This window comes from Archocentrus centrarchus, chromosome 22 (genome assembly GCF_007364275.1).
Source record: "Archocentrus centrarchus isolate MPI-CPG fArcCen1 chromosome 22, fArcCen1, whole genome shotgun sequence".
NCBI lineage: Eukaryota > Metazoa > Chordata > Actinopteri > Cichliformes > Cichlidae > Archocentrus > Archocentrus centrarchus.
Window position 1 is genome coordinate 17,924,112 of NC_044367.1, and position 15,299 is coordinate 17,939,410.

A 15,299-nucleotide genomic window follows, 5' to 3' on the forward strand; every position below is an offset into this window, starting at 1 on the left:
CTACAGTTTACATTGGGGCTGAAGTAATGGAAAATGCATGCACACTAGGGACAAAGTCTTTGTCATTGCTAGCCTTTTCTATTGTAGTAAGCATAAGTCAGTAAGAATGAAACGGGTGTAGACAGAAACTCACTGAAACAGGCAAAACAAGCTCATGCAGACCTACTGTCCCTGCAAGTCAGGAAGCAATGAAACAATACAGGAAAGACACATCACCTGTCATATGTTTTTATTTATACCCAAGCCAGATTCCATGTCTGCATAACTGCAATCTGAAAAATGTACAGGTTTTGCATCATATATTTCAGCTAAAGCCCTGCAAATATGTTACATGCAAGGATTAATGTGTGTGTGTGTGTGTGTGTGAGGCCTCCCATGCCACTATAGCTCTGCTTAATCTCAGGATCTTCCCTCTGCTTTGCAATCTATTCCACCCTCTGCTCTCACATGGCTGTTCACATCTCTGACTGCAGCTAGAGGAGAGAGGAACATTCAGGCACATGGACCTTGCATTTATTTACAATCAGACAGAGGAGTGACTGGTGAGGGGAGTGTCTTCTAATAGGCCGTGGCTCATCCAACCTAAATCTGATTGGCTGTGATGGGACGGGTCACGGGAAGTATGGTTTGAAACTTGGAGAAAAGTTCATGACGGTTGAAGCAGATTCAAAAGGGCAGACTGAAGGCCTAAGACGGAGTGGCTACAACAATGGAATTCCTGTGAAATGACCAAAGTAAAAATAGTCCTGCTCTTTGTTTACTCTGTTGGATGCATTCTTTTTTGAGCATCATGCTCTGCACGCCATGTACCCATTAGGCCAGGGAGCATGTGTCTGCAAGTGCATTGTAGATCTTTATCATTAATGTAAGAAAAATATATTTTTAAACTAGTAAACTGCAGCTAATAATCAAAAACACCAATATTCTGCAGCTATACCAGCATCGTAGTCTACTGCAATAGCATCAGTAATAGAGACTGCGCCTTTGATTAGATAAATGAGCTAAATGAAAAGCTGAAGGATTCTTAATTTACTGTAAGAATGCTTAAAAATGAACATAAAAACAACACAGGAATATCTGTTATTATATCATCTTTTTATTAATGTTATCTACTTCTCAGTATCATCTTTTTAAACAGCAATATCCACAAAATATTAACAGTGTGCAAGAAAACATGAGTTATGGCACATCAGAGAACAGTTACAAAAAATAGATATATTTTCTTCATAATCAATCAAGGCAAAAAGATACATATACTGTATGCATACACAGGAGATCAGAACACAAAAGATGAGTCTCAGGAAGGGCTCAGAGTCAAATCAGAGAAGTTTGATATGAAAGTCCACCAGCGAGGAGCCTCAGCTCTCCTCACCAGGCCTGAAATGAATTTCGAGGGGCTTGCATTTTTGCTCACAACACCATAAAATTTCCATCTTGAGCCACATGTTCCTCTTTTAAGACTGCTCATTCTGTTGAGCTGATAAACCCCTCCCCCCCAGTCCAGCATTAACATGACATACCCCACTATAAGGCAAACTAATAACCAATCAATCAGACAAACCAGCAATCCAGGCTGCCTGTCTCTGATTGCAGCCCAACCAGGGATGGAATGATAGTAATAAAGATAAAAAAAAAAAAAAAAAAAGCATATGCTGGGCAATATAAAGACATCACTGTGTGTGTGCATGTGTGTGCTGATAAGATGTGCATGCACGTTTGTTTTTGTGTGAAACCTCTGCAGCAAGAATTCTCTTTCACTTTAGCTTGCAAAGAAATGAAAATGAAATGCCCTTCCACTTCTGACTAACAGGGAATCAATTATTTCCTCAAAACTTAGAATAGTTCAGGTTCTTGAAAAAGTCAGCTTAGGCCAAATAAGTACATATGAGTTCATTTGTCCCTGTTGCTGTGGTTTACACTTAGCTCTTCATCATCTCTATAGATAAAATGCAGGAATTATGAATTGTCTTGCCAAAACTCATTCATATCTGCTCGCTTGCTTTAGCTTAGAATACAGATAAACAGTTTGAAGCAGCTAGGCCAGCAGCAACAAAATCTGCCTAGCAGCACCTCAGTAGCTCGCTGTGATAATGGCAAGACATCAAAGTGATGTAACATGTTAACTAGTGTACTGTAAAAGAGCTGAGAGGTGGGATTTGTTGCCAGTGAACAGAGCAGTTTTCAAGCAGTCTTTGACTAGGTAAGCTAACCAGCTGCTGGAGTTGGCATCATATGGAACAGTCAGATATAAAAGTAGTATTGAAAGAGCAAATTTGCACATTTTCTCAAATGTAAAAGTACTCCTTTAATTCTCTAAGGGTTTAGTTAATGGTAAAGTTATTATTTGTCTTCCCATATTTCAGCTTAACAGTTTTAGCTTGTGACACAATCCCTTTTTCACTGTTCTCCAAAATGTACACACTGGCCTTTGATTAAGTGATAAAAGGAACAAGTGGAAGCCATACATGTTGTTATGACTTATGGTATCACATGACCTCTCCTCTGGTCAGACTAACCCTGACCTAGAACTGCAGGACTGTAACTTTACAATCTAACACTGCAGCACTGGGGGCACTGCTTGTTCTTTACGCACTGTCACTTTCACAAACACAGGGGACCACGCGCGCACAAACCTGCACACGCCTCTATTTTCTCTTCTTCGCCTACTGCTCTGCCAAATCATCCCTTTTCAGCTACCAAACACAAGCTCCCACACGCACACATGCACAAATGCACACCCTCTCTATGGCCTTTCTCCAGCTCCCGCTCTCTCTATGCTTCTATCTTTGTCTGTATCATAAGCTATTGCCTAGGGTGCAAAAACAGAAATGCAAAGCAGTGATTTAAACTTGTAATTAATCACAAAGCTGCACTTTTAAAGGACTAGTTCGCCATTTGGGGAAATATGCTTATTCTCTTTCTTTCTCTCTGACATAACTTGGCCCTGGTGTGGGTAATTATGAAGCATCTTACACTGATTCTAATGCTGACTTGTCTAAACCCCACACATCCTCAATACACATGAGCAAGTGTAGGCGCAAACAACTCTTGCCTCTCACCTCCTTTAAAATCTCGCGATTTCCCAAAGTCTGTGTAGCAGCTGGGTCATACTGACCTTAAGTGATGTGAAAGCAGGAAACCAGCGGGATGAACCCTCATGACTCTGTCAGCAGATATAAGCCCTGTCCAAATGACCCCAACCTGACAACAGCCTCGGCTAAATGCTGAAGTGTAAATATGATGGCACAAAGATCCCCTCTCTCACCAATTCTTCTTACAGCCCTTACAGCTGTTGACCTTTAACTTTTGACAAACATCGCTCAAGCTTGAAAAGTGCCCAAAAGACAAGGTGTAGGTGTGTGTTGCATGTTGGTCTAGATGCCTGTTGCCCAAAAATCAAACAAAAAAACAATCCCAAGAAACAAAACAAGGACAGCATTGATGTTAAAGGTCAGAAGAGGAGGTTGGTTTTTACCACTATAATGAGGTCCAATGTTGATTTATCCTCTAACGGGGCATGCCTCTAAACCAAACAGGGCTTTTGGTTTATCTGTGGCCGAAACCAACCTCAGCTATCACAAGCCTTTAAAAACTGATTGACATAAAAAGTGGAAAAAAAGGACAGACATGATCCTGACTGACATGATAAGTAGTGCTAAAAAAATCCAACATCCACAGAGGGGAAATCTGTGTTTTGAGTTTGTATCTTACAAACACTGTACAGGGTAATAACTCAACTGACCAGGTTCCATGGACTCCATAGAAAGAAGAAAACTAAAAAGAAAGAAAGAAAGCCAAAACAGCTACTCTTCAACTTATCACTTCTGCACATTTGAAAGAAAGTTTATACACTTAGTTTGTTTCTCTTAACTTGATTTTTTTCTTCTTCATATTTCAGTTTTTACAATCAAGTTTGGTTTGTCAGACAGGAGGAGCGCTGCAGAGGAAGGAGGGATAGAGAAAGGGGACTGCCAGCTCCTACTGATCCAGTCCGTGACCAGGTTGAGGTCACATCAAAGCAAGCTCTTCCACTGGGGAGACTGGAACCTTTAGACTGGTGAATTCAGGTAATCTGATTACTAGCCATAATTGCAAAGCATTAAAACAAGATGTAAACCCCTTGTGTAAAGAGGTGCCTCCATTTTTTTCATACTATTCACCACTCTTCTTTTCCTTTTCACCCTAAAAAAACTGGCAATTGAAATACTCAAATATGAGCAGAGAGGATGGGAAGAGGACACCTTCATTTTTGCTTTCTAAATTTGGGTTAACTCCTCCGGCCTTGCAGTCCTTGCAGACTGATACTCTGATGCGACCATTCTGTGGCCTTGCCCTCTCTTGGGGTAAAGCACAGGGAGGCTTGATGTACAGTAGATCTGGTTAGGTATTACCCCTGGCTTACAACCAGATATCCTGTTATTTCATTAATGCAAGCAGGAAAAGAAACCTGATTTGCCAGGGGTAACACCTATTTGAAAACAAAACAATCTAAAAAAATGTACAGTATTGTCCTATCTGTTAAGTAATGCTTCAACAAAATATCTAAACATACATTGATTTCACAAACAAGTATTTCTTAAGAAAAAAATGCAGTAAACGTCTGCGGTTAATAGCTTGAGTTCTGTGTAGAGCCGTTCACTGCTTCCTCTCATAGGTGCAGATCTGGGGTCAGCTTAGACATCAGTCAACAGCGGCTATCATGAGCTGCAGTGGAATCAGTGACAGCAGATTTGCATCTAGAGAGGAATTTTTGTACAGGTTGGCACAGCTGGAGGCTTGGCCAAAGGCTGCAGGCAGCCATTGTGAGGCCACAGGCAGAGAAGGTCTGTTGATACAGGTTTGGGTGGGAACATGCTATGGTCTGGTAAAGGCAAAGGCTTTAGCCACTTGCTCCAAAATGACCCAAGAATGAAGCTCTCACACTTTTTAAAAAAAAACTCCCACAGAAAAAGAAGCATTTATTGAACTTTAAATGGGACACAAGGTCCAGTTTGGCACGATTGGCCTAGCGCCTACCACTCGTTCCATTTTCGCACATGCATCCTCCCACTGCCTGCCTATGGCACAGCTGCCCATCGTCGAACCAACACCTCATTTCATGATAACAGAAAAAAATATTGATTTTTTACTGATCATTAATGTCCAAATCCCTTTTCAAGTTTAGCTGACACTTGTAGTTAATTCACCAGCATATGTGAATATTACCAAAGCACCTTGGATCATACTCAGCGATATACTGATTTTAGCCACTGTGAGCACAAGATACCTGCCCCCTAGCTGTTGCTCTGGGGTATGGCGCTTTCCCCCAAGTGGCTATTCTGGGAACGTATGTGTTTCTCTTTGTGTGTGGATGCTGGCTGCTCCAAGTTTTGTCTGGGTAAATCGGGGATCTATTTAGATGGCAAAAGTGTACATTTATGTGTTAGTGTGTGCATGTATGTGCAAGAGTGTGTATGAGTGTGTGTTTGTGAGTGAGTGGGGTAGGAAAAGCAGGGCGCAGCTATAGGATGATGCAAGGTTTCTTGTCCTTGAAAGGGTTTTCAGAGGTGGGAACACCAACCAGCAGAGGGTCGCTACGAGCGTGCTGCTCACAGTAACTCATCAGGTCTGCTGCTGCTTTAGACACCTGACAGGACAGAGGGGAGAGGAAGAGAAAAGGAGGCAGGGGGATGAGGAAAGGCAAAAGGGGGCGAGATAAGAAGGTGAGAAATTTAAAACATAGAGTATGTGGAGAGAAAATGCAGGTGTAGGGAAAAATAATAAAGTTGTAAGGGTAAACAAGTGAGAAGCAACAAACGAAGAAGAAGGAGTGGAAGGGGGGAACAGTCAAACGTGTATGAATAATTATGCATACATATTTACTAGCACAGCAGAAAACTGTTGTTTTACCTTAATGCGCTCAATCCCTGCCTCAATCCTCAGCTGTTCCACCAGTTTCCTGGCCTGGGCGATATTATTAGTGGTAGACATACTGATCCATCAGAATACACCGACGCAGGAGAAAACTGAAGGAGTGAGAGAGAGAGAACAAGAAATGTTTTGTTTAGTTCACTAGATTTGTCAGAGACCAAGAAACATTCATCTCATGTGTATAATAGAGCTAAGTACTAGATAATTTTCTGATTATTCCCTTAAACAGTCCTCCATAGCACTGCTGCACCATTTTAAAACCAAAACCAGCTTGCAAAGAATCAAAACTCAACAAAGCACAGTCAAGGGTGAACAGTTAAACCCAGTGTAATAATGTTTAGTTGTGGGGGGGTAGGGGGTGGTGGTGGTGGTAGGGGGCATTGAATCAGAAAAAAATGATGACTTACATCCATTTTTTAGTGTTCTGGGTCATAAATTTAATATCGTTCACTTAATTAAGGGGACTGTGTATAAGCTCAGCTGCAGAGCTATAGCACCACTGTGAGGTGACTACATAGTGGTGCAGCACAAATTATGAGTGAAATATGGCAGTATTTTAGTTCATAATATGGTCATTGAAGATGACGGTGTAGAAACAATACATCCAAAAAGGAGCTTGATATTAAAAAAAAAAAAATTAATAAAAACTGCAACTATTTGCTCAGTGTTTGATATTATGTCCTTTACATACTGCACAAACAAACAGATCAATAAACAGATGTGTAAACAGGAATACTTTATAGTTATAGTAATGGACCTCACTGAGATCTTTGGGATTGGGAATCATGTGATCCAGACCTACAAATTAACCCTCACTCCACATTTTCCCCGCCTCCAGGACTTTATTGGAGTAATTCCTAATAAAGTTACATTTTAAGATCCTTTGCTGCTTAAGCAGCCTGGGAATGTGCAATGTGATACAGTGACCACAACAAACAAACTATTACCTGACTGATGGTGTGCAGACAGGACTCCCTCTGAACACTAATATGAATGGATGGAGGTGGTCTGGGCAGCGCAGGAATGGCAGTCACAGTGACAGAGCTGGACAGCAGCTAAGCTTACATTGGCTTGTCTCTGTGTAAAAGAAGAACAGCGAAACAAGTGAGCTGCCTGCTGACAAAGCGAGGTTATAAACAGGCAGTTTTATATTTATACACATTTCAAAATGTTAGCTTATGTTTCATACATAGGAATTTAAAAACAGATTTAAATTTTACTTCTGCCTATCTATATATTCATATTTACTGTTTTAGTAATGAGTTATTATAAGAATATTAACTAAAGGTGACTGTAAACATGAAAACCACATTCAAAAATATCATTATAATGCAACTAATGCAATAATACAACTGCTTACTTCAAACTGAAAAAATACAGTTTACTTTGGAGAGGGGCTAATTAAAATGCATATTTCAGTTATAAAAAAATCTATTTTTTATATCATAGATGAAGTTTTCTTTCTTGCCACGCTACCATATCCATCATCACAAGCTCATTTTCCTTCACAAAGCACCTGTAAGACCACTTTACTTCGAGTACTGTGGGCCCCAAACTCATTTTAAATCCCTAAAAAAAAAAACTTCAGTTTAGCACAGCATGGAAGTTCTTTCAATACATATGAATAACACACACCTCACATACATCACAATGAGCGTGTTACCCTCAGGTCTCTCACTCTGTCTGTCTGTCGCCCTCTCTCTCAGGAGGAGAGTCCTACGTTAATTACTCCTACCGTGGAGTTGCTCAGAGATTCATGTCTGTAATTAGAGCTTCTGTGTGTGGTGTGTGTGTGTGTGTGTGTGTGTGTGTGTGTGTGAGAGAGAGAGAGAGAGAGAGAGAGAGAGAGAGAGAGAGAGAGAGAGAGAGAGAGAGAGAGAGAGAGAGTGAATGAAGATAACACCTGAACAAATTCTCATTCTGTCTTTGCCTCCACGTTAGTATTAATAGACTTAGAGAGAATATTTACATACAATCCTCCATCCAAATCTTAGTTTTTAATCCTAATCTTGATCTTGAACCCAAATCCTAATTTAGGAGCAAAATGTTTTGCATTCCTTTTAGTCTTTATTGTTTTCGACACTCAAAGGACTTAAGACTTGTATTCATTTAGATTAATGCCTAGAAGAGGAGTATGCATATTCATAGCAATTGCCAGAGGGCAGTAAAAGAAAGGCATACTGTTTGTGACAAATTGTGGCACATGGCTCTCCCTAAATGAATTGCTTGTAAAATTTGAAATGCATACAGTACTACTGATCAGTCATTCTGACCCTAGTGTTACTTGGTACAAGATTAAATTCATCCTTCTTTTCTTTGACGGGGCATCATTAAACCCTAAGTGCCCAATTCTGACCCCAACAGTAAAATGTAATGTGGACACACGGTGCTCACCAACTGGTGGTGAGTCCCCTGGTTGTGTGAATACCTGTCCCTCAGATGCGTCTATTAGAAGTGCAAATACACAGAGACAAACACCTGCTCCATCACAACATATTATATGCTTCTCATTATCTGTCAGGGTTTAATGAATGTCCCTAAATCATCCGACCTGCAGCATCACTGAAAGCTAAGAGTAGAGTACATGCATATGAATATGCCGCAACAAAAACTCAACACTAACAGCTTATTTTAGTGATTGCTTACATGCTATTGCCTGCTTTCGATTTTGTTGTCTTGCAGCACAAACATGCTAATATTAAAGGAGATAGCAGCACTTGTATCTTCTTTGTTTATAAGCTGCTGTACTTTTGACAGAAACATAAAGGCACGCTTTTTTCTATTCTCTCAAATGGATAAGCCACAGTGGTTTCAACTCGCAGTGCCACTGCATACAAATAAGTGCCAACTATACCTAAATCACAAATCCCTTTATAGACACTATTAACCTACTGCTTTAATTTCCTCAGCCTGTTGATTTTTCAAACTTTCTGCTATGGAGCATACCGTGCCGAAAAAAAGAGAAGCCTTTAAATATAGTAGACAAAATTCTGCTCCACCACAGGTACATTTCTTCTCTCCTGCCCCAAACTGCAAACTTTTCTTTTTCACAGAAGCAAAACATATACACTAAGTTTATCATTTGATTTGGCCTGGACCACAAACATCACCGGAGCTGGACAGGCCTCAGCCAGCCAGCCAGCGAGCACACAGAGGCTCTCAAGACGCGCAAAACTGCATCAATCCTTATTGATCCTGGCAGCTCCTGTGCGCTGATCGGGCCTACAGTACGAAGACATGTCCTCTGCTATAGGGCCTGCTTGCTGCTCTACCGTGTGAAAACACAATGCGGGCATTTTGATGGATAGAACAGCATGTCCTCTCTCCCGTGGCTATCCACGCACCACACACATACACACATATACACTCACACACGCCAACATACAGACGAATACGCACAGGCGCGCAAACACAGTGCACATATCAAAGCTAGATATATTTTCCCCAGTGAAGACCAGACTAGACCTTTCCGGGTCTGCAAATAGGCCCTGACTGTTAGCCGTGGGAGCAGGGTGGTGACATGTTTTGAGGGAGGCAGGCTCCGGCAAATATAAACCCATCCAGCGACAATGAGCACAAGACCGGAGCGCGTGCCGTTATATTCCGCTATTATGCAAATTGATGGGTATACGGCCTACTTCGCCATATAAGATCCAGTTACTGTGGCTCGTGCGTCCTCAGAGTCCAGCCGAGCTGAAGGAAATCTTCCACTGACCCTGTCCCCGGTCCTCCCCACCCTCTCTGCCGGCAAAGGGCTGGGGAAATCCGGATTCGTGACACTGATGAACCCCCTTTCGCTGCAGCCGCCCTCGGTTGCGAGAATGCGGGGCTGCAGCAGCACACAGAGGCGCTACAAATATTATGCACGGGGAGAAAAATAGCCAAATATCTCCAAACTCACCTCCGAATGTGCTGTATTGGTGATTTAAAGGGCCAGATCCGCTGGTTTCTCACCCTCACTGCGCGTTCACTCCCCGTCTTCACCGAGCCAAACGCCTCCCCCTCCGTTACCAGTGCCTGTCCACTCCTCTACCCCCCCCCACCCCCACCCCGACCCCCCGCTCCCCCTCTCCTTCTCCCTCCCTCGAAGCGATCGGGTGACAGCAGATTTAACCAGGGGCTCCCAAACTAACATTTACAAAGATATGTAGCTATACATCCAGCGCAGGTATTCTCCTAACAATAAAATTTTAAATTAAAAACTACATTTCCCAGATACATGTTCAAAAAGGAATAAATAATGCAAGCCTTGTATTTCGACGGGGACTCCTGGTGGCTCCTGTATCATTGCAAGTGTGAAAATATCGGTGAAGTGTAGAATGGGCACTTGTAAGAACGAAAGCTCCATTTAAAGTGAGATACATTTCTTTACGTCCTCCCAATGTGGAAAATTTGATTTACAATGACGACCGAAATCCAATTTGGGGGTACTTTAGGCCCAATGGTCGAATTGCTTCCAAATCTAATCTAATCTGTCTGATCTGTTATTTGCTGTAAATTGTACCCGGTGTTTGCGGATGCAGATGAATAATCAAATGCCACAAAATCAGATTTTATCTTTTCACTCCATAAATGAAGTGAATAATAATTTTATTCTTTTTATCCTTCTGTTTAAATCGCTATTTCCATGAATTTGTGTTTGCACAAATGGTAATAAACGTGTTTCTTTGCCTAGGAAAATACTTGTAGTAATTTCAAATGTGTTAAATAAAGTTTGCAATGCACAATTTCTATATTAAATTCAAGTTTGGACTACAGCTAGTGCCTATATAAAGCATACTGGCTTGTTCGTTTCCCACCATTATTCTCCACTGACATTAGATAACAGATACTGGCATCCTCATTTGGATTTGTGTACTCTACAATACAGTAAAAATGACTGGCGTCGGCATGTCTCCAGTCCGTTGTGTTGCCATGTGGTGGCGCCGTTGACCCATCTGCAGTTCCGACTTTCTCGAGAGCGGTGTGGGCCTCTCCTATTCCTGGCAGGCTCCACAAACAAGCAACCTCCGTTTCCACCGAGCTGTAGTCCACTCCTCCACACAGATCTAAAAAGCACTGCATCTGCTCCGTGACTGTTGACTGAATATGGACCGGTTGTACTGTGCTAAGGGGATAAAGGTCTGATGTGTAGGATATTTTATTTATTTATTTTTTACAAAAACGGGTGTTTTAGTCTATTTAAACCCTGGGGATGCCGATGGAGATGGAAATTTTGATCTATTCAGCCATAAAATACTGCTGCTGAGATGCGCATATGCATCTCAAGCATCCATTCTCAGTGGCTGTATAGAAACCTTTTCCTTGCTGATTATTATAAACACAAGAGAGCTATTTATATCTCACACAGAGTACCGCATTGGCCTCCTTTCCACCGACCAGTGAAATTATGCTGATGCCTATACATTTCTCTTTCATTTGCTCACCTTTCATATCCCTCTTTCTCCCTTGGCTGGCTGTCTCTCCCCTCTTCATTTGTCTCTCTTCCATATCAGACCATGCACTTCCCTCCTTGCCTCTTCCTCTTGTGTGTGTGTGAGGAGGCAGTACAGGTTACAGTGGATTAGAGCAGTGCTCTTTATTTTCTAAGAAATCAGAGGTGGAAGCCCATGAGTCACCACTTAAAAGATGTTCACAGCCTGACAGGTGGCATCCACCCACCCACATCTTTTTTGTCTTATGCCACGTGTACTCCTGCAGCCTAATCTTAGACCGAATGGGATACACAGACTTTCCCAGGGTGTCTCATGTGTCTCATTATGTGTGTATGTGGACAAGATGACTGTCTAATTAAGACCCAGCAAAGGGGTTGCCACACTAGCCTGCATGGGGAATGACAGATTTTTTTTTTTAAATCTACCCCAGGAGCAGGATGGGAGACCCTCTTGTCGCCGCATCACAGTCTCCACCACCAGGGTCACACCACACTGATGCGACAACCGCCGTCAACGTCACACTGTCTCCATAGCAACCGTGCCGGGCACAGCATCTCTGAGCAGATGTTGGAGGGTTAAGAGGGAAGGGAGAGTGAAAGGAAGAGTGGGGGCCTGCGAAACCAGCATCTCTGTGTGATGAATTTAGAGACCGTAAGAGTCTGCATGTCATGACAGCATGACAAGGAGTGAAAATTTTAAAAAAAGAAAGAAAAAACACTCCTGAGTTAGGCAAATCGTTTTGCAGATTTTATTATTATTACCATCTATATACATTTATATATGTCAGCATTTTAGTGCAGTCAGCACAGTAGAGTTACCGTTAAATCCTCCCCCCAAAAAGAGAGACAATATCAAAGAGATTCACTGACAAAAACAAAAAGTGCTGAAAAGCAATAAACCACTTGCAAAGTCATGCGCGCAGTGGAGCTTTTACACGAATGTGCGCACAACATGCTTTTGATTGTCGTCTCTTGTCTCAATGTCTCTTTCAGTTATTTCTTCTCTTATTTTGATGGCTACTTTATTTGTGTTCTGTCTTTACTTCCTGTCTTTGCTCACCTTCACCTGTTCCTTGTTACCCTGCTGCCCCTCAGGTGTATTTGCAAGAGTTCCTCGACTTTAGGATTTCTTCTATTAATGTTTTGGATCAACATTGTTTTCCCCATTTCATATGGCCTTTGTTGGAATTTTGCTCGGTCAATCCTGCTTCTTCATTTGTTGTTCATTGTCTAAATTTAAACCTTGTTTTTGAATGGCTGTATTAGTACCTTGTGGCTGCAAATTCTGCTTTTAAACTGAAGCTTAAAAACATAACGCATTTAGCGTAACTGAGTGAAGGGCCTTTTAAATTGCACAAAGGCATTTCATTGTGAAAACCTGTGCTAAATTTGAACTTAATCCATCTCATAGTTGCAGAGACATTTCAGTGAAATCCGCAAATTTTACAGTGATGGTACAATTCAACGAAAAGTAGGTTTAGTAGTTTTACCGTATGGGAGTCCATACAGAATATCATGTATTAAATTTATCAAATATTTGCTGAGATATTTTGGATTGAACTGGTGGACTGTAACATTGCATGGACAAGCACATGTGACACAAGCTTCAAACAAAAGTTAAAAAAAAAAAGACAGGAAACACTCCTCAGTTCATATTTTTATTAGGAAAATCATTTTGCAGATTTGATTATTATTATCATCTATATATATATATATTTATATATATTTATATGTTAGTTTCAGTTATTCAGAGGATGCATCAGCACAGTATATTTTAATAGGAAGACTATTGCTAGAATAAATAGCTATACATCATAATTAGTCAAATAAAAAAAGAAGTCCCAACAAAAAAAGAAATAACCAAAGAAAATCATTTACAAAAACAGTAAGAGCTTAAAAGAAAGAACCCGTTTGCAAAACCAAAGCCATAAATGTTGCAGAGGAATTTATTTAAAAAATATGAAGATGATTCACAGTTTGTGTCCTTGTTTTCATGCTGGCTGGAACACCAATAGGGACCATGCAGGAATGAAGGACCAGAGCGACTGGATAGTACCAAACTACATTACCCACAAAGTCTAGGCTAAATGCCCCGCCATACGCCCCCCTGTCTGCAAAAAACTGCTCTTTAGGATCTGAGGCGATCATGCTCTTTCTTTAAGCTTCACACGGTCTGAGGTTTCCCATGCAGCTACAGAAGAACAAATGTGAACCATGCTCCCTCTACTGTATGGGACTCCTCAGCAAGATGAACAGAAAGTACCCTGTGACCTCTCTGGTGGCAAACAACTGAAGTAAACTTCACCTGGTCCTACACAAAAGTCTGTGTGCCACCAATGTAGTTATCCATGGAGGCCCAAACTGTAACAGCGATAAGTATATGTGACATTATAAAATAAGTAATCATACAAACAATATTAAGACTAAGCATGTAATTTAACCATGAAAATATATAATAACAGAAAATCAATTTAGAATTTTGTGATGAAAGTAACATTTTAATAAAAATACCTGCAGTAAATTCTTTTAAATTGAAGGAGTGGATGGAATTACAAAAGCCATTCAGAATTTTAAATATTCACTAAATTATTCCACAATTTCATGGTTATATTACATCTTTCTACATCTAATCATATGATTATCCATTTTATAACTTGTCATTTATTCATCTTGACCATATTTGTCTCTATAGAGTTCCTCTTTTTAAAGTCAGTTAGTGCTTTTCTTGCTACAGCACACTTAAAAGAATGGCCCAACATAAAGCTTTCACATGTAGAAAACTTTGACTGTCCTACTTCTGATTGGAAGCTTTGACTATTCAAAGAATGTGCAGGTGAGTGCACGCTCCCGCCACAGCATCCTTCATCTGCACACTCTTCTCTGAAACCTTTGAACAATATTTACAGCTATCTACAATCAGATGTGAGGAGGGTTGGTTTGTTGTTGTTGGTTCGGTACGTTCAAGTGCAAACGGCACACAAACACAGAATGAGTATGAAAGATTTCAGGGGGCGGACAGGCGAAGTAATGCTGACAGGGATGACCGTATAACACCGGAAAACAGTCAGAGAGTGAACGATGTTGTACTGACAAGGCCTGTGTAAATGTAATATGTGCATATGTGTGTGTTTATGCAACCTAGAGCATGCAGTCTCTTTCTTTCAACTCCATGCCTGATTTATATATTAGTGTGTGTGCGTATAGGGGGTGTGTTATCCAGGATGACTCATGCAGAATGTGTAGGCACTCTCCACGGGAAAGCTGCAAACATCTGACAGACGCTTCATGAGACTGTACAACAACAACACAAGCATGCACACATACACTCGTTTAGGCCGGAGTGAATTAACATTAAAAAAAATAAAAAAGGTGGCTGAATGTGCACGTACATGGATGCACTCACGGTTAGACACACACAGCAGCAGTGAATATGGTTCACTGATAAATGAGATGAGACACGCCATGGGAGGACGGGGGGCAGAAGTGTCTGTCCTGATTCTTGCCAGTACTTAACTCACACAGTCAAGAAAGTCAATTACTCACACACTCTACATGCACACCATCTTCTTTCAGAGGCTCCCACATGCAAGCGCAACTGACTTTTATACAGGCCACAGCTAGTGCAGTTGAACTTCATATATTCACTCTATGTCTATTAATAGCACAGCTCCCTTCCTCGCTCCAGCTTGTTGTCCATAGTTCTCTCTCACACTGCCTCATTGCTGTTTTTCCTCGCCTGTTGTATCATATTCCATGCAGGGACATGAACAATGACAGTCTCCTGTTAACGTCAGCAGAACTATGCTTTGCACAAACATGCGCACGCAATCTGGCATTTGCGTGAAGCAACCAGACGTGTCAAGCTGATATTTATGCAGCATGTGCACCACTGCCGGTGGCTTTACATCAGACCAGAAAAGAACTGGGTCTGAAAAGCATTGTAGGTCATTTTCAG

The 15,299-nt window shown here is 41.2% G+C and overlaps 1 protein-coding gene across 2 annotated transcripts; it reads right to left on the reverse strand.

Annotated features, from left to right (window-relative positions):
• Positions 1 to 1,080: 1,080 nt before the first annotated feature.
• gng7 (guanine nucleotide binding protein (G protein), gamma 7) lies at positions 1,081 to 9,930 on the reverse strand. Of its 2 annotated transcripts, none has more exons than XM_030718437.1 (4): positions 9,812 to 9,930; positions 6,858 to 6,987; positions 5,890 to 6,005; positions 1,081 to 5,626 (listed from the first exon to the last, which is right to left on the reverse strand). In XM_030718437.1, the coding sequence occupies exons 3-4, from the start codon at positions 5,968 to 5,970 to the stop codon at positions 5,501 to 5,503; spliced, it is 207 nt and encodes a 68-aa protein (XP_030574297.1). In that variant the 5' UTR covers positions 5,971 to 6,005; positions 6,858 to 6,987; positions 9,812 to 9,930; the 3' UTR covers positions 1,081 to 5,500. The 2 variants fall into 2 exon arrangements, with proteins under 2 accessions (XP_030574297.1, XP_030574298.1); XM_030718438.1 differs by lacking the exon at positions 9,812 to 9,930 and adding an exon at positions 9,549 to 9,712.
• Between the last annotated feature and the right edge of the window lie 5,369 nt (positions 9,931 to 15,299).